General features: G+C 29.9%; 2 protein-coding genes across 4 annotated transcripts in view; one reads left to right on the plus strand and one right to left on the minus strand.

Moving 5' to 3' along the window:
- Positions 1 to 6,303: 6,303 nt before the first annotated feature.
- The window catches only part of LOC118204516 (tryptase-like), a 61,741-nt gene continuing 44,866 nt past the window's right edge, over positions 6,304 to 23,178 (minus strand). For 2 of the 3 annotated variants that reach the window (XM_035376830.2, XM_085815403.1), the window contains exons 6-7: positions 14,080 to 14,202; positions 6,304 to 7,317 (exon numbers count right to left, since the gene is read on the minus strand). In XM_035376830.2, coding sequence (XP_035232721.2) covers positions 7,117 to 7,317; positions 14,080 to 14,202 — 324 coding nt within the window. In that variant the 3' untranslated portion in view covers positions 6,304 to 7,116. The remainder of the gene's footprint in view (positions 7,318 to 14,079; positions 14,203 to 23,178) is intronic. The other variant, XM_035376828.2, reaches the window with a different exon arrangement.
- On the plus strand, positions 11,218 to 13,927 carry LOC146997673 (52 kDa repressor of the inhibitor of the protein kinase-like). The gene is made up of 3 exons (XM_085814220.1): positions 11,218 to 11,747; positions 12,392 to 12,490; positions 13,729 to 13,927. The coding sequence occupies exons 1-3, from the start codon at positions 11,695 to 11,697 to the stop codon at positions 13,925 to 13,927; spliced, it is 351 nt and encodes a 116-aa protein (XP_085670346.1). The 5' UTR covers positions 11,218 to 11,694.

The following is a 23,178-nucleotide window of genomic DNA, read 5'->3' on the forward strand; positions in this document are numbered from 1 at the left end:
GTGAAGTTCTACAGCCCGAAGCTGTTCCCTTCCTTCAAAGCTTGCCAGGCGCTGTATTTCAACAGGACAATGCCCGCCCTCATACTGCTCGGATTGTTAAATCCTTCTTTGCAGCGCAGCAGGTACAGCTTCTTCCTTGGCCTGCGTGTTCCCCGGATATGTCGCCAATTGAACATGTGTGGGATGTCATTGGTCGGCGTCTTGCTCGTGATCCTCGTCCTGTTGCGTCTGCAGACGAACTTTGGGTACGCATACAAACGATATGGAATGCTCTTCCTCAGTCAGACATTCAAACTTTGTTTGACTCCATGCCACGTCGTGTAGCAGCACTTATTGCGGCGCGTGGTGGCCACACAAAATACTGATTCTGATCTCTTGTTCTTGTTTGTTTGCTTTGAACATTTAATCATTTATTTGTACCACTACCACTCAACTGTGTATTAAATTGCATTCAATTATGACGATTCCTTCTTGGTGTTGCAATTTTCACAAACGTGAGTGTAGATCAAACCCAGAAAATAACTCTCCAAAATCGACTCGCCAAGGAAGATAGTATCTTCCAAGCAGAATTACACGCTTTCGAATGGCAATAGAATACTCAATCGATAACAATTTACAAAAAATCAATATTTTCTAAGATAGTCAATCAGCAATACTAGCTCTACAAAATCCCAAACATACACCTGAAATAATTCAAGATATTTTTACAAAATTATGCAATATCTTCAAATATCACCAAACATTTATTGGATAAAGGCTCACGTCGGAGTTCTTGGTAACGAAGAAGCCGATTCAGCAGCCAAATCAGCAACTACCAACAATAATATCCCCTCAAGAAAAATCTCCTGGCCGAAATCATACCTCAAGAAATATCTACATAAAATCAGCCTCCAAATGTGGAAAGAAGAATGGACAATAATAAATACAGGAAGACAATTACATCAAATAGCACCTCATGTAAATGATACATGTACAATGGTTAATGGTTATATAAACCGCTTTTTAACTGGACATGGGCCATTTCCCACATACTTCTTCAGAATAAACATCTCAAACTCTGAGCAATGTGTATGTGGAAATAAAGGTGATCTAATCCATTATATTACTCAATGTCCTTTAACAAAGTCAACTCATATTAAATTGCCTAATTCAAATATCAATGCCTTCCTTTGTTTTGCAATTACCAACAAACATTTAAAAAAATTAAATAAAAAGTACAATCAAACATCTATCTTCAATAGGGAAAAATTTATGTGAGCACTAACGTAATTAATGTCAAAATTCATTTTTGAAGCTGCAAGTCATCTAAAACTTTTATTATCTAATTATCTTAAGGGGTATCAGAAACCCCTATACCGACAATGTTAAATTGGCCATTTTCAATGTACCTTTTCTCAAAATCTGCTGTAGATACAAGCTTGAAATTTTTTCTGTAATTAAAGTATACCTATCTGATTATACTGAAATGAGCTTTTGAAACATTTTGAATTTTAGATTAAATTACAGAATATTTTGTTAGGCATAGTAAAATTTAGCACTTTTCTCACACAAAAAAATTTTTAATTTTTTTTTAAATGTTTATTACAAAAAGCTTATTTTAGTAAATATTAGGGAACCTAATAAATAAGCCATAAAATGTTTAGATACCTGCGAGCAGTAGTTCCTTAGAAAAGGTACATCGAGTACAAAAAAATCACGTTTGGAGAAAAACGCGTTTTTATGTAAAAAATCTCATTGATCAAAGCAGTAGATGACAAATTAAAACTAGTTTTTTTACAGTTCTAATTTTCATAGAGATTAAAGAATGGTATTTTTAGAAAGATAAAAGTGAAGAGAATTTGAAAATGCAAAAATCCGAAATCACAATTTTTTGAAGATTTTGGGGTTCCAACACCCCTTAAAAACAAATCCTTGCAATAATAATGATATAGTAAAAAAAGGGAAGAGGAAGGAGATACAGATTCATATAATAAACTTTATCTCAAGGAACTATTATGAACTGTTATAGATTATGACTGTTAGCCTACTATTATTATACCTATTATAACTACTATAATTATATCTAATAGATATGATATCAATCAAAATGTCGATATACTATTTATACTATTATATTATGTGTTATATTATACTATGTACTATTTAATGTCTCTGTAAAGCAGCTTAATTGTATTTCTCTATATCCAGAAGTTAAATGCTCTTTACAAACACTCCGCGCCCTCAAGTTATAAACACTAGATTCCTTTATAAATATGGTCTTCACGCAATCGATAAAATGACTACTTTTAGCTCGTTAATGAAGTTTCGAAAATATTTGTTATTTCTTCATAATATTTATGAAGAACAATAAACTTCTCGTACTTTTGTTCTGCATTTCTGTTCTCATTTTTCGCATGAGAAGAGATATAGTTATTCTAAATGAATGAAACAGAACTGATGAAAATGGCTGAGACAGCACACCGTAAAATAAGTTGCAGTAACGATGCGCTTGAACGATCTTGCTTTCTCTCTTCCTGCAGAGTAAGTAGTTGTAAAAGAAGGCGTTTTCTTGTAAAGAAATGAAAGCGTGTGCATTTAATTGTATCGCCCTTGCTGTAGAAGAATGGAAGAACATGAAGTTTAAACTAAAGGTATGATTGCTCTGAAGGAAAATGTCATTTAAATTCAGAAAGCAGAACGAACATTTAGAAATTCTCTAAAATTTCAATTGAGCAGTGTCGAGAATTCAATTAATTTTTACAAAATATTACTAAGCATTTACAAACGGAATATGGCGTATGATGATATAACACATAATATAATAGTATAAATAGTATATCGACATTTTGATTGATATCATATCTATTAGATATAATTATAGTAGTTATAATAGGTATAATAATAGTAGGCTAACAGTCATAATCTATAACAGTTCATAATAGTTCCTTGAGATAAAGTTTATTATATGAATCTGTATCTCCTTCCTCTTCCCTTTTTTTACTATATCATTATTATTGCAAGGATTTGTTTTTAAGGGGTGTTGGAACCCCAAAATCTTCAAAAAATTGTGATTTCGGATTTTTGCATTTTCAAATTCTCTTCACTTTTATCTTTCTAAAAATACCATTCTTTAATCTCTATGAAAATTAGAACTGTAAAAAAAATCTAGTTTTAATTTGTCATCTACTGCTTTGATCAATGAGATTGATCAACTACAGAACAGTTCTCTGAATGACACTTAATGAAAAGTACCTGTTTATTTTAATAATTTCTAAATTATAGTTCAATTTATATTAGCTGTTGTAAATTTTATTATTTCAATTTTATAAAATATTTACTTCGATAAATCGGCGTATGAAAATACGGCTGTATTTCACTTGTCATCTATATTATTATTATTATTGTATCTGTTATGAATTCCTTTGGTATCTTATTAGCTTTTTCCACCTTTATTGGAAATGTCTAGAATAAACTGTTGTTATATTGCTACTAAATAGAAACCGAATCCTTCTTATTTTTGAAACTATAATGCATAATGAATTAATTAACAGCTTCCCCTAATTTTTATATTTCAAAGATTCTTTTAAAAAACTTCCACTCAGTAATACAACGTTTTTCCTAATAAAAAAATAATGTTTATCTAACCTTAATGTATTATCTTACTGCATAGCATTCTATATCACTTATTTAAATGTTTAAATCACGAAAATAAAATCTAATTGTTATATAACTAAATAATAATTTCTAAAAATTATATACAAATACTAAAGCGTTAAATGCTACAAAATATGTATTATATAAAATGAAGTAAATATTATAGTTCCAAGTATTCGAACTATTTAGAAGAATAACCCTTAAAACAGTATTCGGAAAATCCGGATAATGAAATCGAAAAGTTCAAATACTGGAGACGGGACTGGTTGCGTGTGTTTTGACGATTTATCTCATGTTTAATGTGAATACGAACAATTTTTCTGTATAAATTTCTTTTCTATGGCGTATCTACTTTTAAACAAATAGCCTTGGTGTGCTTTGTCATAATCAAATAAATCCAATCCTATTCAGATAACTAGGTTTGTTGGCCGCCCTATTACCATGATGGTAAGAAAGAGGTTCTTGGATGGTAAGATAAAGGCCTTGGATCTAGGTTCGAATTCCGGAAGAAGGCTTGGCTATTTTTAAGTACATAGTGTCTTTGCGACAAGGGGGCACTAAAAGTAATGCTGATCCCAAATTTCTCTTGAGAGGTTAGTGATGAGGAAAGAGGGGTAAGAAGTGGCATACCCCCAGATCCATCTCGTGGGATATTTCCCCATCATACGCCATATTCCTTTTCTCGAAGGAGTAACTAAATCGCCGCAAGTAGTGCCCGCTTGGAAACATTCTTGATGAAGAGACACTTAAATGAGCCATGACTTTGACTATTCCTGATGATTCCTCAACTAGCAAGTGTCTACCAGTGTGAGGGAAAGATTTTATGACAGCTGAGCACATACTGTTCATTGTATTACAAATAAGACATGAACATTTTACATTCATTGTATTTTATTTCAACAAACGTTTTACTGCATAGAAAACACTGAATTGGTCAACAAATAGGAAACACACTTTTGATTAAAAAAAGTAAATTACAAAATTATTCTTTTTTTTTTTGGTTATACCAAAAAGCAATTAAAGGTAACTGAGTCGAATGGCAATCCTCAGGAGCGATGAAGATAACTATATTTTGCTTCGAGCTGTGGTAAAACTTTACTTTTAAATCTTTTAGTTTGTTAATTTAAAAGTCATTACGTTCGCAAATAAAAAAGATCTTAAAAAATAAAGCGTGAAAACTTGTGAAAATAAAAATTTGATATGGTCAGCACATGACCTGCCACCATTTCTGTGTTTTAAATAACAAACTTTACCTTAAGCAGATTGTTATTTAAAACATGGAATTAGTTTATTGTTTGTCAATAAAATCCTATATGTTTATAAACTTCATGGCTCAGTGTTAATTATAAACACTACTCGTCTTCTATTATTCAAATTAACAGTACAGCGGAAATATAACTAACTGTACGTGCTCATGTACACATCTGTTCTCATACTTTTCATTTAAAAATATCGCATGGTTCATACTATATCCTTTGGACATATAGTGTTTCGTATTCAAAAATCAATGACATAACAATCATATTTCTTTTAAATGCAGAATAACTTTAAAATTTCTGGTACAGTGTTAATTGTTTTTCACTAGATGACAACTTTTGGTTTGTCCTTTTCATCTCTTTCTTTTCACTTAAGCTACATAACATTTTAATAACAAAATCGCAAAATCTTTAAAAGAAAGCAAATCGTTAGAATTTCCAATAGAATGTTATATGTTGCCATATATTTTTAAATATTCGCTAGACTATTTAGATTACTTCTTTAAATTTATATTATTTCTACATCATTTGTTTAAAAAATAATACGTAACGATTATCGTGAGTGACATCGTCCCTTTATTTGAAAGGTGATTCGACACAAGAGTGAAATGGATACAGAATTGAGGATTGAGGCTAATACATTTAATTGCTTGGTAACTAGAGCTCAATGTCACATTGAATTTATTCACGTTGCATTTGACATAATTCCAAGAACACATTTAATAGTTATATGTTGTTCCCAATCGCGTATATATTTTAAATACAAAATATGAAAAGTTTTGGATTGTCTCCTACTATATTTTTCTCGAAAATATCTTCAGAGCTTCAAGTAAAGTATCACTTCCAGTTTAAGCCAAAATGTAACATGTTGTTCCCATTGATATAAAAGTCTTAAATGCTATAACTGGAAAGTTTTAGACGATATTTTAATGTTCATTAAAAGTTGTTAGTGGCTACCACTTCCATCTGTCCATTAAAAACTGTTGTGGGCTTCATGTAAAGTATGACTTCTAACTGTACAATTTTATCCAAAATCTAGTAAGCTCTTTATATGAATGCAGGAAGCTTAAATACGGAAAACTCAATTTTTCCGTAGTTTGATATAAGGGTTATCACACATACAGACACCCAGGTAGACAGACATTATTGTAAAAGTAGTCGAAATGTGTTGCTTATTCACTGAAAATACGCCAACGAAATTTTAGACCGAGACATTACCTCTATTAGTTATGTATATAGGTTTATGGGAGGTAAAAAGGAGAGTAAAGAATGAGGTATAAATACCCAAGATTAGACACAAGCAGAGGCTACTTAATTGTTGTTGCTGTCTTCTTGTATTTCATGGAAGAATGGCTGCCAGAGCCTCAAGGAGTTTGGACTTCTAATTGCAACTGTTTGGGCGACCACAACTTAGTCATGAGTTATAATAGAAAGAGTTACAACAGAAAAGGTAAAGACTTTATTTCAAACTAAATCTCAATTTCAAAAATTACAAATAAATAACCAGTTTGTCGTACAAATAAGTAAAACGTAACGACAAGATTGGACTTGTTTATGGAAATCAAAATATTGTATAAAAATATTCATTACAAAATAAATAAATAAATATATCAAATGTAAGACAGTAGTTACATTCCATCGCAATCTTAAAAAAAATTAGAACTGATATCATTACATATCTGCTTAACTCTTTATATTTCTCTTCCTTTCAGAAAGATATTTGCAGAGTTCTCTAAAACAGTCTCAATCTATTTTATGTTTTGCCTTTTGTAGTCTAAAATTTTTTTATATTACGAAACACACTTTTTCTGTTATACATCAACTGCATGGCGTTAAAAATAACAACTCCTAATTAAATTATTCCAATTTTAGAACTTAGCTAGTACTTGTTAATCTCAGCTGTATGATGCGGCTGGGATCATATATTGAATACATCTGGCAGTAAAAATACATTACATTGATTATAATTTAAAAAATAGTACATTTTTTGAAAGTTCTCTCTGAGTAGAGATTATTTTTGCTTGATAATCGAAAATCAACTTCTTTAGTTCTACGTTCCCACTTAGCAAATTATTTCACCAAAATTTTGTGCTTTAATCATTCAGTGTTTCAAACGTTCTACGTTAACTGAAGAATCATTTAAATGGCTGTGAAAAAAAGGCACAAAATTTCCTGAATCAGGAAAAGAATTGGTGTTTTTACATGAATTGCTGTTACTTTTATAATCTTAAGTTGATCTTACGCCGAAAGATGAGTTATCATTTTTATTATCGCTGGCAACAACTCTGTGAATCCAGTTACTGTAGCTTTCTACTCTAGTGTAAATTCCTGGCGTATTTGGTTGGCCACATCCGATACCGAAAGATACAATCCCAACTTGATACCAGCGACCTTCTTTCTCGCATACTAATGGTCCACCTCCGTCTCCCTAAAGAAATACATAAATGTATGAATGTGATATAAAAGATAATATTAAGCAGATATATACATAAAACAATAAGATAAACTTATTGTTAAATGCGAAATTGACATCTGAAATTTGAAAAACTCAGGATTTTATACCAAAATGACGAACGAATGTCCTAATGAAATCAAAATGTCTCAACGAAATGATGGGCTTATGAACGACTCATATTCCCACTTTACCTACTTATAATATAAAGTTTGATTGAGAAATTCTTACTCCTTTTTTTATTTATTTATTGTTACACCAGTCAATTTCGTCATCAGTGAGATACTAATACAAGTCAGCTGAATAAAATAAAATATTGTAATAGCTAAAGAAAATAAAATATTTCTTACATAATACTGATAATAAATAAACTCTGTAGATGTAAATAAAGGATATTCAAAAATTTACTCCCGCAAATTCTTCTGAAGATACTTTATTTTGACATTATAAAATTTATGATATAGTTTTATAGGTTGCTCTCGATAATTAACTTGATTCCTCAGTCTCCACTATGACAGCCAAGCCTTGTATGTAAATAACAAATGAGTCCTAAAAATGTTTAAACAACTTATTTTATTTAAAACTTTAAACTGTACTCATGCGACAGATGCTCAGAGAGACTCATGTTTACAATTTAATTCCCCGCAACTCTTAGGTTATCATTTAACGGAATTAAAAATTCAAAATAATTCTACGTTTGAGACTACAGTGCAAACAACCTAGCAAGCGTTATCTTAAATTCACTACATGCGCGGCCCATTTTGGCTAGTAAAATAGCTAACACCGGATAGCAAAGTCGCGGAGCTGAGGGGAAAAAGCACTACGGCCAGTGTTGCTACTAAAAGTTCACTCAGCGTAAAATTTCAAGAACTTTGTCTTAAATACTAGAATTTCATTCTCATCCTGGTGAGAGCTAATGAAAAGGAGAAGTGACTGTACAGTTCTAAATTACAAGAAAATATGTTAATTAACATAAACCTTACAGTTTTTTTTTATTATTAATGAAATTTCAATTTTACATTTTCCGTTGCGTAAATACATACACCATTAGCATATATAAGAATCATGTGACAGAGATGAATGAGAGAACTGAAATGACACACATCAGAAAAATTTATTGTGAACATTTTTTGGTTTAGGGAATAGAAAAATGAATTAATCAAATTAAAAACGAGGCTTAAAAGTATTATTGCAAATTAATTTTAAATATTATTTTATACATAAATTTACGTCTTAAATTTGTGCCCAATTTGTAAAATAGCATAAGTTAAGAAACCAATTAGCGCAAAATGATTTTTTTTGTTACATAGTTTCGAAGTAAATCAAAAAAGGAACTTCAGTATCAAATGTAAGCTTAATTAAAAATTCGTTTCTTATTTCTATAGGAATAGCTAACTATCTAATATCTAAATAAAGATATAATTCAAAATTATTCAGAAAAATTAGTCAAATTTATTTGCATAAGAATACTTAAAATTTTAATTGTGAAAATTGGAAATAAGGCAATTTCTTTTAATTATTCGAAGGGAAGAAATTTACCATCAATTACACCAAGTAAACATTTTATGCACAGTTTACATAATTAATAAATAAGAAATAATATTCTAAGAATCTCATTTGGTTAACATACAAACGTTCAGATTTAGGCTGAATGATAATCCCGAAAACCCCGTATGCAATTCAGCGGTCAATAAGTAAAGCGTATTCTAATAAGAGTGATGAAGCTCGCCTCTGCTTGAATGGGTATGTTAAAAGACAAAATTATTGTCTTGTCACAAGTTATTGTCTTGTCCATGAATTTCATGGAAGAATGGTTGCCAGAGCCTCAAAGAGGTTGAACTTCTATTTCCATCCCAGTTTTGAGGAAGAGCACCCCAGGGGATGCTCCGAGAGTCTTCCATCCCTCTCCCCTACCACCAAACCACACGAGAGAGTTTTCGGTTCGCCATATATTTAGAGTGCACCCATGCCGCAAAGACACTATACATTTACAAACATGTATGCCTTCTCCGGGACCCTTTAGTATACCACAGTAGGCTTCCCTAACCAGTATATTGTCTGGGCGGCTGATGAAGGAATAATTCTATGAAATTCAACTGTTATTTGACCTCTCAGAAGTTTAACTCCTTTACATTTTTATGGGGTTATTTGAAATGAATGGTCTGTGAGAGCAAACTATGAACCTTTGAAGTATTAAGAGTAAACTTTGAATTTTGCATTCGTGACACTATACTCGAATAATTATAAACAGTCATCGAAAACTTGGTTCATCGAATTCGCTCGTGTGTACTAAGTCGAGACGGACGCTTAAATGAAATTTTATTCAAGACATAATGTGATAAATTTTCTTTCAAAAATAATGTAAAAAATTTGGTTGTATCTTAAAAAGCTATGTTTTATTTCATTTTAAAACCATAGCTTTCCTATTGGAAGACACTTTATAAACGTAAAGAAAAAAAAATTACCTAGATAAAAAAGAAATTATACATTAGATTGAACAACAGTACCAGTAAATTAATTAACATAAATGATATAATTATGGTATAATTGGCATAATGGTATAATTAATAAATGATAATGGTATAATTCATAAATGGTATAATTAATAGATGTTATAATGGTATAATTAATTATTATAATATGAATGGTATATTATGTGAAAATATAAAATAGTAACAAAGATGTTTCTACATTAAGATAATTCTTAAAATTCAACCTTCGTTCTTTATATATTATACTGGAATGGATTAATGCATTTCTGGAAATTAAAAAGATCTGTTTTTTCTTATATAAGAAATTAATAAGCGTTTCTGCAATAAAGAGATTTTCTACGCTAATAATTAACTTGTATTTAATAACTAATTTAGTTCTTGTGTTTAACAATAAATAAGGCAGAAAAATCAAACAAAACAAAGCGAGAGCACGTCCTTTTTTTTCATCTTTCAAACTATTTTGTGCTTTTAAGGCAATATTTTGCCTAAAATGAAAATGAAAATTAACGAATTCCGATCTCCATTAATATTCAAATGGGTGATGCGCATATATTTGTATAAAATTTAACGTAAAACTATTGAATCCTACTGGATTGATTAGGATATGACCATCTTGCAAGTAGCGTCTCCGTTCTGCGGGGTTCCGCTAGAGTTATCCCTGACTTACCAGTTTACTTGTGTCTCATATTTAGTGTGATTATTATTTATAAATTTGAGTCACTAAACTAAAAGATTTTTGTAAATTTGTATATGTAGACTAAAACGTTCTTAAACATAAACAACACCTATTTTCTTTCGCTACTTCCAGCTATTGACAGAATACTTGAAATTTTATTCCACAAGAGCATTTTTAAGAGATGATAAAAAATTGTTTTGAAAGAACTATTTATAGTTTGTACAAGGGCAACTCAGATTATTTAACAAAGCTATGTTGATTATGGAAAGTACAAAAGCAACTGATATTGTCAATGAAATTGGAAAAAATTGTGAAGAAAAATGGATGCAAAATTTCGTCATTTCAAAGAAAACACATTTCATTGCACAGTGCCATTTAAATGACAGAATACATTTTCAAGCATGCGATACACACTGGCAGCAAGCAAAAGAATATTGTCAATTATGGAGCATCATAAAAAAAAATTGTTTGAAGAAAGAGGTAAACTGGCGGAATCAACAGTAAAAGCTTTATTAATCTGCAAAATTAATAGTCATCTAAATTGCGGTGGATTTTTTCGATACTGTTAAAAATAACACACTAGTGATAAAAACACTAGACACTACTGGTAAATACTAATGAATAATATATTGAGTTACTAAAAATTTATTATCGCTCATTGTTTTTTTTTTTTTTTTTTTTTTTTTTTTGTTAATAACTTCTTGATTTAGGCTTTTCAATATTTCTTTATTTTCCTTTTTTCTTAGTAGTTGCTTTTTCAGGTTTTATTTTGCAGCAACCATGCAACGAACTTTTAAATTAAATATTAACTGTTTGTGTTTTCATGTATAGCAGTGCTGCAACTAAACTCTGTACTTTTCTTTCAAGTGAAGTGAACTGATTTGTTGTAGTTAGTTGTTCCTCGTGCTTGTGCTGTATTCGCTAGCGCAAAGAATCTCTAAGGAGAAGAAGTAAAGGTTTCCCGAAGCAAATGTGGCTCCCTCAGACTGAAGAGACGCTCTGTGTATGTCCCTGAAGCTTATTTTAAAGGGGCAATCCATCCACCCTCCGTACCTTTCTGCGCATGTGCGAAATAGCAGGCAAGATCGTCAGCCATATTAGCAATCTTTTACCGCGTTGTTCGAAGAGGTTCTTTGTGAAAGTTTTTTTCAGTTCTTTTATCTAGCTATTTAAGCAGATCATCAGATGGATGTTTCGCAAGACGATCACCGGAATTCACCCGATTCTCTTTCTGTGAGGTAAGCTTGCTTTTTTAATTCGAAAACCTATCATAGATTTTAAAAATTGATTTTGTATAGTACATTAATTTTTATTTCCAAGCTCCAAAAATATTTTGTCTCATTGTATAACACAACAGCTAGATTTTCATTCTTAATATATTAACTTTGCATTTTAGCATATGAATCTCAATTTATATAATTAATCATATGGCAAACAAATACTTATAGCTTGTGCAGGCATATTGATATTTCTTTCCAAATTTTTTAAATGAGTTTTTAAGCTTTAAAGTCAACTAATAATAATATTACGACAAAACGAGCGATCAGGAATAAATTTGCCATTTATAATAATGCGGCAGCTAATGGCATGTATGATTGCATAAATTAATTTTATTAATAAATTGTATTATGCTCCAGCTTTAAATTTATGCTATAGATTACCAAATAGTTTATCTGAGAAAATTTATAAACTTATTTAATATTAGTGGCCACTGAAGATTATTTTTAATTTAGTATATTGATAGTTATATACAATTTTTCGTATTTTATGATTATTTTTGAAAAATTTATATTCATTATTATAAAAATATAATTTTGATTTCTCTCAATATTTGATGTGGTGTGGTGAATAACAGACTTAACTCACTCTATCTTTTACTTAGCAAACAACCCAAATCTTGGTATCGCTGTTGTGTTTGTGGGACAACGTCTCGAAAAACACCAGACAGGAAATTCTTCAGATTTCCTAAGGATCCTATTAGGTAAATCATTTTTAAGTTTAAAAGAAACTAAGCTGTGATTATTAATATATATATATCTCAATTTTCGATAGAGAAGCAAATATTTCATGTATATGGAATAATTTAAATAAATAGCTTGTTTTTTTCCATTAAGTGTTCCTCATCATAGACAAATAGTTCAGTGTTCTTCTGTAAATATCCAAGATAACTGTGCTTGTGATACAGTTGCTCCCAAAAGTGTTCATACACTTTAAGAATTTGTAAAAAATGCGCTGTAGCCCGGAATTGAATTTGATTATAAAGCCCAATATTTTCTCATATCTCGAAGTGATTTTGAATAAAACCAAATTTTTTTAAAAAATTTGTTTCTTCTAATATTTTAGAAGATAATTTTTGTAATTTATGTATTACAAGCTTGAATGCTGCAGGATATCCTACAAAAACTGACAGAAATTTAACTGCATTATTTCGTAATAGTGTCTGCAGATTTCTTTAAAGTGCACGAAGATTTTTGTGAGGTAACTTTTTTGTTACTTTTTAATTATTAATTCCCCCCCCCAAAAAAGTTTTACTGTATTCTTAAAATACTTTTATAGAGTTTTGTTAAGATAAATTTATAGATATTAAAAAATTCTCATAACACTATTTCACTGAACACTTTAGGGAACCACTACATATTGGTGTGAATAAGGAAGGAAACATTTTAAAGATGCACTTTATGAACAATGTGTACTTTTTATTGGTGCCTTATCCTTTTTTAATCATATTGTTAACAAAACTGTACAAAGAAATGCTAAATTGTGTAACTAGATACTATGACCGGTAACTACAATTTAACGTAATATCTGCAAAATTATTGGTTTTCGTACATCAAAATAAAATTAGATGAAATGAAATCATTTCAGAATTTGTTACTAATGTAAAAGGAATTTTATAATAAGGTTAAATTTCTAGTAACACTGAAAAGAGGTTCTTTTAATTAAAGAAAATAAAATTGTTTTTTGTTTTCATAGATCAAAATAATAGAGAATTAGTATAAATATGTCAGAAATGTAATAAATCATATTAAGTTCATTGTGTTATACATGAATTTTTCCTTAAATTATAATTTAATGTTTGTTCTTAAAAAATATATAACCCTTCTCGAGATTGTGTAACTAATGTATAGGGAATGTTTTTAGTTTGCTATTTTTCTACTAACACTGAAAATGGATTTATTGAAATTTAAAATATAAAATGAATGTTTTTCATTTTTATAGATCAAAACAATGGGCTGCCGCATGCAGTAATCAAGATTTGTTAAATAAATCACCTACTGATTTGTATACAAATGCAAGAATATGTTCGTCACATTTCAAAGATGACGATTACTGTTCACCGAAGATGCGATATTTACATTCCTGTGCAGTGCCAACAAAATTTGAACAAACAGGTATCTACAATTTTTTTATTGAATAGGCTTGTGTTTTTAGTACATTTCATGTTTGTACTGTAAGAGATTCTTACATATTTCTACTATATGTCTAAATTTCTTTTAATAGATATTGAAGTTTCAAAAAGAATACGATTGGACTTAGGAATGTTACAAAGTAACTTAAAAAGAAAATTACAGTCAGAGGAGTCCCATTCAACCGTAGAGAAATTGGCTGAAGATCTAGGCCAAACATCTTGTGATGCAGAACTAGCTGTTGAACAAGATGAAGCACTAATATGTATGGGTAAGGTTTGTACACCTAAAAGCCAAAAGATAAGAAAATTAACAAACCAAGTTTCATATTTAAAAAGAAAGTATGAACGCACAAAAAAGAATTGCTGTGTAGATGATATACTCCAGATGATTCGCCCAATGGTTAAGTTTAGTGTCTACAATTTTATTAAAGGGCAGTTAAAAGCATCCTCTGTTTCAAAGTATGGACGACGTTGGTCTCTGGAGGACAAAAACTTATGCCTCCAGGTATACTTAAGTAGTCCTAAAACTTATAATGTATTAAAAGCTTTCTTACATTTACCAAGCAAACCAACACTTCTAAAAGCAATTTCAAATATTTGTCTAGAACCTGGCTTCTCAGCTGCTGTGCTTAATGCCATGAGGCTTGCCGTCAGTAAGCTGAAATATCCAGACAAGTACTGCATCTTGTCATTTGATGAAATGAGCTTAAAAACTAGTGTAATGTATGACAAAAAAAATGACCGTATTGTTGGATTTGAAGATTATGGTTCTTACAATAAAACCATTGTAATTCCACAATATGCAACTCATGCTCTTGTTTTTATGGTACGTGTGTTGTGTAAAAAGTGGAAACAAGTTTTTGGTTACTTTTTTGCTTCTCAGACTACACCAGGTTTTATGTTATGTACTTTGGTTATGGAAGCCCTGTCGAAATTATTTGACTGTGGTTTGACACCTGTGGCTATTGTATGTGATGTTTTAATAATAAATTTTAGCATTTTGTACTATTTTCAGTAAATGTGATATACCATGTTAACTCGTGTAATAGTCGCGCTTTTCTTGCTAATTTTTCATTGTGAAAGTCTAGGCTACGATTATTATGCGGGGAAATCAACTACACAATATTGTACACTTTTGAAAATTTTTTCTTCCTTAAAAAGGGGGAGGTGACTATTATGCGAGTAAATACAGTAATTTAGAAAATAATTTGTGCTCTTGTTAAATTATTTGTATTATTTCAAAGTTCATTTCCATTATTTCAAATACATTTTTATGATTTTTATTACATATACAAATAGTAATTTGATCATATTTTGAAAGACAATTTCAGTTGTTTTTATTTAGCTTTTTAGTCACTTTTGAATGAGTTTTGAATATTTGAATGAGTTAAATAAAATATTATTTAACCTTACGTTCTGTAACTCTTTTATTATATTAGCTTCTTTCTTTTGTTGTAAATATTATATTTCAGTGTATGTGTGAGAAGCTTCTTATGTATTCAACATTATTATTTCTGTATAGTTTTAATGAATTTGTTTACTATTATTATTTCAATATGCTTAACAATAGCGCCATCTAAGAAATAACTCATCAATAATAGTGGATCACCTGTCATGTTATGCTCAAAGAGTACTGTGCAACAAAATTGATGGTTTGGATTGCCTGTCATGTTATGCTCAGAGAATGCTGTGCAACAAAATTGACGGTTATTAGTCGAAATATTGACTGTTACTAAAATTTTAAGTTTCGTAAAAGATCTCGCAGATTGTTTTAAATTTCTGAAAAATTTCTTGTTTATATTTTTATTATGTTTACTAATTACTTTTGGGTTATATTTATTATTATGTATTGATTTTAATGTTAATATTTTTAATTGTAATAAGATATTGATAATGTATTTCACTGTTTTCAATTTATTTAGAGGTGCTTTTAATTGTTCTTTAATTTTGTTTTCTGTTTCAGTTCGTTATATGCAAATTTTGCTTGTAAAATTTTAAATATGGTTTCCTAAAAATTTATTATGTATCGTATGATATGTTTTTTTTTTTTTTCTTTTTTAAGTTTACAGAATTGAATGTACTCATTGGTGGAATAATTCTGGATTAAAGAGATTTTTGGCAAATTAAAATTATGTAAAATCCAAGCATACAGCATTTTTAGAATTATTATAGGTATAGTGAAGGTGGAAAATAGGCATTTCTTGTAATTGCTATTTAAAAGAATTAATTTCTAATTTCATAATTTGAAACAATCTTCATCAGGATGAGCTGCAATATTTATTTGATTCAATGGATTATTTGCAAAACTTCAAGACTTTTTAAATGTAATCTTGTGATTGTTAATTTAAGTGAAATGCTTTTGGCTCTTGGTTGCAAACTTTGCTCTTTTTTCATAATGGTCATTCCAAATAATAATTTTTTTTTTCTTAAATTTGAGGTCAGATAATTATAATGAATTCAGCGTTTTCAATTTATTTAGGGGTACTTGTAATTGTTTTTAATTATTTTTTCTGTTTTGGTTAGTTATATGCAAACTTTGCTTGTAAAATTTTAAATATGGAGTTATAAAAATTTATTATGAATTGTATGTTATGTGTTTTTTATTTTTTAAGCTTACAGAATGAAATGTACTCATTGGTCGAATAATTTGGTATTAAATAGATTTTTGCAAAATTAAAATTATGTAAAATCCAAGCTACATCATTTTTAGAATTATTATATGTATAGTGAAGATGGAAAATAGTCATTTTTATAATTGCTATTTAAAAAAATCAATTTCTAATTTCATAATTTGAACTAATCTTCATCAGGATGAGCTGCAACAATATTTATTTGATTGAGTGGATTATTTAGAAAATTTCTTCCCAGGTTTTAATAACACCTGGAAGGTTTGATTTTCAAGTTCAGTATTTAATCTTATATTAATAAATGTAAGAAGTATTGAATATTTTATGAAAAAATAATGAAATCGCTTATTTTAATAATTTATGTGAAATTCTTCAAAAGGCCTTTTAAGTGTAATTTTGTATTTCTTAATTTAAGTGAAATGCTTTTGGTTCTTGGCTGCAAAATTTGCTCATTGTTTTCATAATGGTCATTCCAAATAATTGTCTAAAAAATTTCTTGGTATTTGTGAAGATGCTTAAAATTATTTTGCATATGTATATTCTGAAACTTGAGAAATGTCAATAAAAATCATTTTTTTAACTCAAATGTGTTATTCTTTGTTTTAATATTTAATAATATGCTTGATATGAAAAGATTTACATTTTCATAAAAATATGAAAAGATTTACATTTTCATAAAAATATGAAAAGATTTACATTTTGATGCAATTAATTACATAAATAACGCTATTTTTAAAAAATAGCGTTATTTATGTAATTAATTGCATATTTTTTAAAAGTAGCGTTATTTATGTAATTAATTGCAGATTTGTTAGAAATCTAACAACACGACAGTAGTTAATTTTGTTTTCTATTAATTCTGATGTTAGTTATAAATTAATGCTTGATATTATATCAAAAGAATAACAATTATGTGAGTTTACAGAAAGAAGGGTTAAGGCAAAGGGTTAAGGGGAAAAATAAGGAATAGAAAAATAATAAAATTTATTTATTTATTCATCTTTTTTTCATTTATTTTGCAATTGAATTTTAGGATTTTCTATGCGAAACATCTAGACGATTAAAGATTAGAAGATAAAAGATCAGCTACATAATTTATCTGAAATGTATGAAAATAAAACATTTTGAGGAATTTCAAAGTAAAAAAATTTACTATCTCCTCGGACTGCGCTATTTAAATTCCACCCTGCGCTGCTGTTTCACTGCATAGCCGTGTCTCCTCGATATAGCGGCGCAGAGGCGAAACAGGTTTACATTGCGTCTATGGAAGCTTTCATTCTTTTCCTTAGAGATTCTTTGGCTAGCGTGCATAAACGCGGCGTGATATGTTTTGTAGAATGTTCTTTTTTCTTTGCTACTTAAATTGTAAATAAATGTGATTGATTTAATAAGTAATTTATTGATCAATATCCAAACGCAACCTGCCGTAATTTTCTGTGCGAGTATTTTCTCAAAATTCTTCTGGTTTGAGCCAAAAATATTATGGTAAGCCTAGCCATTACAGGATCGATGAAGAACGTGTGTACGTGTTTTAATCAACAAGAAGAATATATATATATAATATAGAAGATATAGATATATACAAGAAAATATAGATCTAAAAACTGCATTAGAAAAAAACTGAAAAATGAGTTCCAATTAATTGATTGTAGCAAAGCACTCAACAATTATTTAGATGAGAGATGTCTTTGTGAAAAATATGAATTCAAATAAATTTTAAAAGGAATATTATAACAGTAAATATAGGTATAATATAGTAAATGACCACATTTCTGGGTTTAGATGAATAACAAATCAGTGCTTCTTAATGAAAACAGTATTGAACATTTATCTTTTGGAATATGAATACTTTTATACATTTATTTTTTTGTAAAAAACACATCACACACACACACTTCGCAGCAATTTATAATGCCTGCCTGAAGTCTACATTCGTCGCCAATCGATGAAGGTCGCCGTGCTGAAAAAATGTGTATTGCGCGTGCGAGAAGCGTAAGGCCCGCAGAACGTAAACGCTACTCCATCTCGCATACATTACCGAAACATCCGAAATTAAATCATTCTCCCGACGGTTTTCCAAAAGCGTCTATTCAAACAATAAACGTATATATATATTTTATAAAAAAGGCTACTTTACAATAAAATCTATAGTTTCATGTTTTGCCGTTATAACTAGTGTAATGTGAAAATACGTTATGCGATATGAAGAATATTTAATGACTAAGTTAGCTACAGTTATTTAATGACTATTAATATTATTATAATTATGAGAGTATTTTCTTAAAGGGATAAAAGCAAATTTTTTTGTGAATTACATTTATGTTTTGGCCTGGTATTGTTCTGTATTTTCTTTAACGCCAGTTTTAAGCAAATGTAACTAACGTTTTACGCTGTTACGACGTTTATTATGTAATGACGTTTTATGGTTTAAACTTCCAGTTACTGGATTCAGTCACTTGGTTTTATTGATTAATTTTTTATTTCAAATTTTAACTAAATCACTTTACTGCTGTTAATAAATTTTACGTTCTCTTTTACTTACTTTATCCGTCTGGGTAAGTATTTCCGTTTTGGGAGGGTACGATAATTCGAAATTTACTTCGATCTTAACTATGCATGTTTTTTCACAGTAATTTTTTCTTGAATGCTTATTTTAAAATCTAAACATCAAATTATATGAGTTTAATAGAAGGTAGAGAAATTCTCTTGCAGATTTAAATAGGTTATTCCCTAAATACTCCACGAGAAATTTATAAGTTAATGAAGATAACTTCAAACAGCTGGCATATGGTAGAATAAAAAAAGTGCAGTCGAAAAAAAAATTTCTAGAATTGTTATTTTCATATTGAATACTGAAATTCCCCTTAGGGATGGTTTAACAATTACTATTATCTTTTCCTTCCCTAAAATTTGCCGCCCCAAAAAAGATTTTGTATTTAATAATTCAGATTTAGAATGCGAATCATAATATGATATTCTGATCATTCGTTGCGCAATTTTTATTTATGAGAGGTAATTGTTATTTGTAAATATCAAAACATTTTGTTGTCAAATTTACAATTTTTTTTTAATTTGTGCTTTTCGAAATCCACTTATTTCTTTTTGAAACTCCATCTAGTTTATTTTTAATTTGGAATAATATTTTATAATTTGGAAACTAAGTGAAAGTAATAATACTAATTAGAACTTTTATAAGTATTATTTTATTACAGGTTATCGCGTTTTAGCATTTTCAGTTAGTTAAATTATGCTACCTTAAGTACGAGAACCTTCCAACACAAGTTATTGGGAAAGGGTTCCAAATTCCCTCTTTTACGAAAATTTAGCCTTCTTAAGTCTATACAATTATTTTTACAGAGCCCGATAACTTTATACAATTACTAGGTTTTTATTCTCGTTCGAAAATTTAGCTCAAAGTATAAGGTATTTCTCCCGCCTTCCTATCGTGCTTTCGTGGTGTAGTGGTTCTGCACGTTGGGCCGGTATTCCAGAGGTCCGTGGCTCGATTCCCGGCGAAGGCGATTGCTCATTTTTCATCTTGCCTGCTTCCAAAAAATATCTAATGTCTCTACAAAAGGACATATTAGCTTTACAGTATGCGAAGGAAAACAGTAAAGATTGTACTGAGAGTCTTACCATACTGTAGGTATGACCAAATTTCACATCAGTAAGAACCGTATGTCAGAATTCAGAAAAATCGAAGTGCCTTAAGGAGATTTATGGAAAAGCGCTATCAGATACTTACGTTATTTTAAAAGTAGTAAAACTATTACAGAACAGAAAAATATTTCCAGTAATTTAACAATGATATTACACTTTACAATTAAGGGAGTTATTTATAATAAATATACATAAATAGTTTTTGTTATTCTTGCTCTGCATTCATGAAAATAAGTTTCTACGATACTCAAATATTAAACCTTTGTATTATGTATAAAAAAAGAAAGAAAAAAAAAGGGGACTTTTTTAAAATTTTTTATACTTATTTTTCCTGCTATTCTATTTTTTTCTTTATGATAAAGAACTGATTTTAATCCGAATGAACTGAAAATCGAAGAAAATATAGCGATTTCTATAGGAATATAAAAATCGTTTGTTTCGAATTAAAAATAATACAAGTATTTTAAGAATAGAATTCACGAATTTTCTTCATTATTAATTCCATAGTAAGGGAGATATTAGGTTGTTCAGAAAATAATGCAGATTTTTAACCTATATCTTTAAAGTATCATAACTCAAAAATAATTTTATTAATCAAAATAAGCAGCAGCCAAATCAATGCATTTTTGCCAATGAGATAGAAGTTCATTTATGCCTGTAGAATAATTCTGGAGTTCTGAACGCGTCAAAGGCGTTATGACCTCGTCTTGGTTTCTGAATGTTATCCAGATGTTTGAAAAAATGGTAATCAGTCGGCGAGAGGTCAGGCGAATGTGGGGGAAGAGGGAGAGTGTCGTATCCCAATTCATCCAATTTCTGTAGGGTCAGTTGCACGACGTCCGGCAGAGCATCGTCATGGAGAAGAACTGGCCGCTTTCTGTTGACCAATGCCGAGCATATGATGCGTTGCAATTTTTGGTGCATTTCGTTGATTTGTTGACAGTACTTATCTGCTGTAGCCGTTTCACTCAGATTTAGGAATCTGTGGTGGACGAGACCGGCCTCAGACCACCAAACAGTCACCATAATTTTCTTTTGGTGCAAATTTGGCTTTGGAAAGTGTTGTGTTGTCTGACCGCGTCCAACCACTGAGCTGAATGTTGCCAGTCGTTGGAGAGAATCCACTTTTCATCGCACGTAACAATTCGATCAAGAAAAAGGTCGTTTTTGTTGCGGAGAAGAACAGACGATACTTCAAAACGGCGATTTTTTTTATTTTCGCTTCAATTCGTGAGACACCCACTTATCGAGCTTCTTTGACTTTCCTATACGATTAAAGTGATCAGAAATCATTATTTTGCTTACGCCAAGTTCTCGAACAGTTATGCATGGGTTTGTTTCAACTAAAGCCTTCAAATCATCGTCATCAACAGCTGAAGAGCGTCCACGATGCTCTTATCTTCCAGGTCAAATTCTCCACGACGAAACTTCTGGTATCACCGTTGAACTGTAGATTCATTAACACTTTTCTGCCCCCATACTTCGTTGACATTTCGAGCCGTTTACGCTGCGCTATGGCCTAGCTTCTACTTATGAAAGTAAATTTGCAGAAAATCCCGTTTTGACATCTAAAAAAAACACCTAGTAAATATTTTTGAATATAATTTTGGAAAAAATTATTATTATAGAAATATAGAGCGAAAATAGAGCTTCAAAATTATACATAAACTAATGTAATTCAAATATTTTTGTTGCTAAAAGTGTACAGGAAACATAAACAATTGCAAAAACCTGCATTATTTTCCGAACAACCAGATAAAACAAAGCACTCTATTTAGGAACTGCAAATCGACAAGCGAAAGTTATTTAAAATGCGCCGCAAGTACAGCATATTTTTGCATAAAAGTACACTACATTACTAACTACATAACTAACGGGAAAACAATACACAGAAATAAAACTCTGCCTTATATTATTTAACTGATTCATTAAATACATACAAGATTCTTAGATATGTTTTACTTCTGTCAAAGCAATTTAAAATTGAATACATTCGTAACGCCAATTAGTCAGACACAAATACAGTACAAGACAAAGGCCTGTCTTCTACTGTACTTGTGTCTAAATATTTGTCTTTTCTTTTATCCTAACAGCTCTTACCTTCTCAAAAAATAGTTTCGTCAAGCTCGTAAAAGAAGTTGGAGAAATGACACATAGTTTGATATTTAGTAAATTTTACAAAATGGAGAATATTTTTGAAATTATTGATACACAGAAAGCACGTAGTAACAGGACTACGGGTTCAAGTTGAAATAATATTTTAAAATAAAACTATTGTTTTTATGACTATAATGGAATTTAAAAGCAAAACTGCTGCCTGCGGTTAAGAGCATACTTATTATACGTAGGTACTTCGATCATCAGCACAGATAGATCTTTCGATTTATATAGTTATAGCTATTTGTAGATACTTCGATCATCAGAGTAGACACGCATGGTCGATTCGTGTTAATTTATTTCAGAAATAGTGTGAGTAAATGCAATCTATTCTGAACACTATAAGTTTCTTTACATTTCTGACGTTTTACGTACTTATTCAATTATTTATTAAAATTTAATTCAAGAAGTGTGGGACTAAATAGTAGCCAAGGCATTTGTTAGAGTAAACTTGAAATCTGTAAAAAAAATCGCGCTAACATCTAATAACTTTCACACATTGTTATAGATATAATTTACATACGTTTTATATATATATATATATATATGGGAAGGTGAGGTAAGCTAATTTCCTTTGATACGTCGGTATTGTCTCACTGACTTCTCAGTTGCTCATGTTTCTCCTCTAAAGATATCCCCAATAAAGAAAACAAACTTGTTTTTTAATCTATTAAATATTCTAACAATATTATTCTAAATTATGCCATTGATGGGATTATATAGGATGCTGTCTCAAAGTTCTTTACTAAAGACATTACAATAATGTGACGTAAAACGTAATTGGTCACATTTTAACAACTTAATGATAATTAAGAC

Source organism: Stegodyphus dumicola, chromosome 4 (genome assembly GCF_044657685.1).
Source record: "Stegodyphus dumicola isolate Sdum_Otavi_A_Nest chromosome 4, ASM4465768v1".
NCBI classification, from domain to species: domain Eukaryota; kingdom Metazoa; phylum Arthropoda; class Arachnida; order Araneae; family Eresidae; genus Stegodyphus; species Stegodyphus dumicola.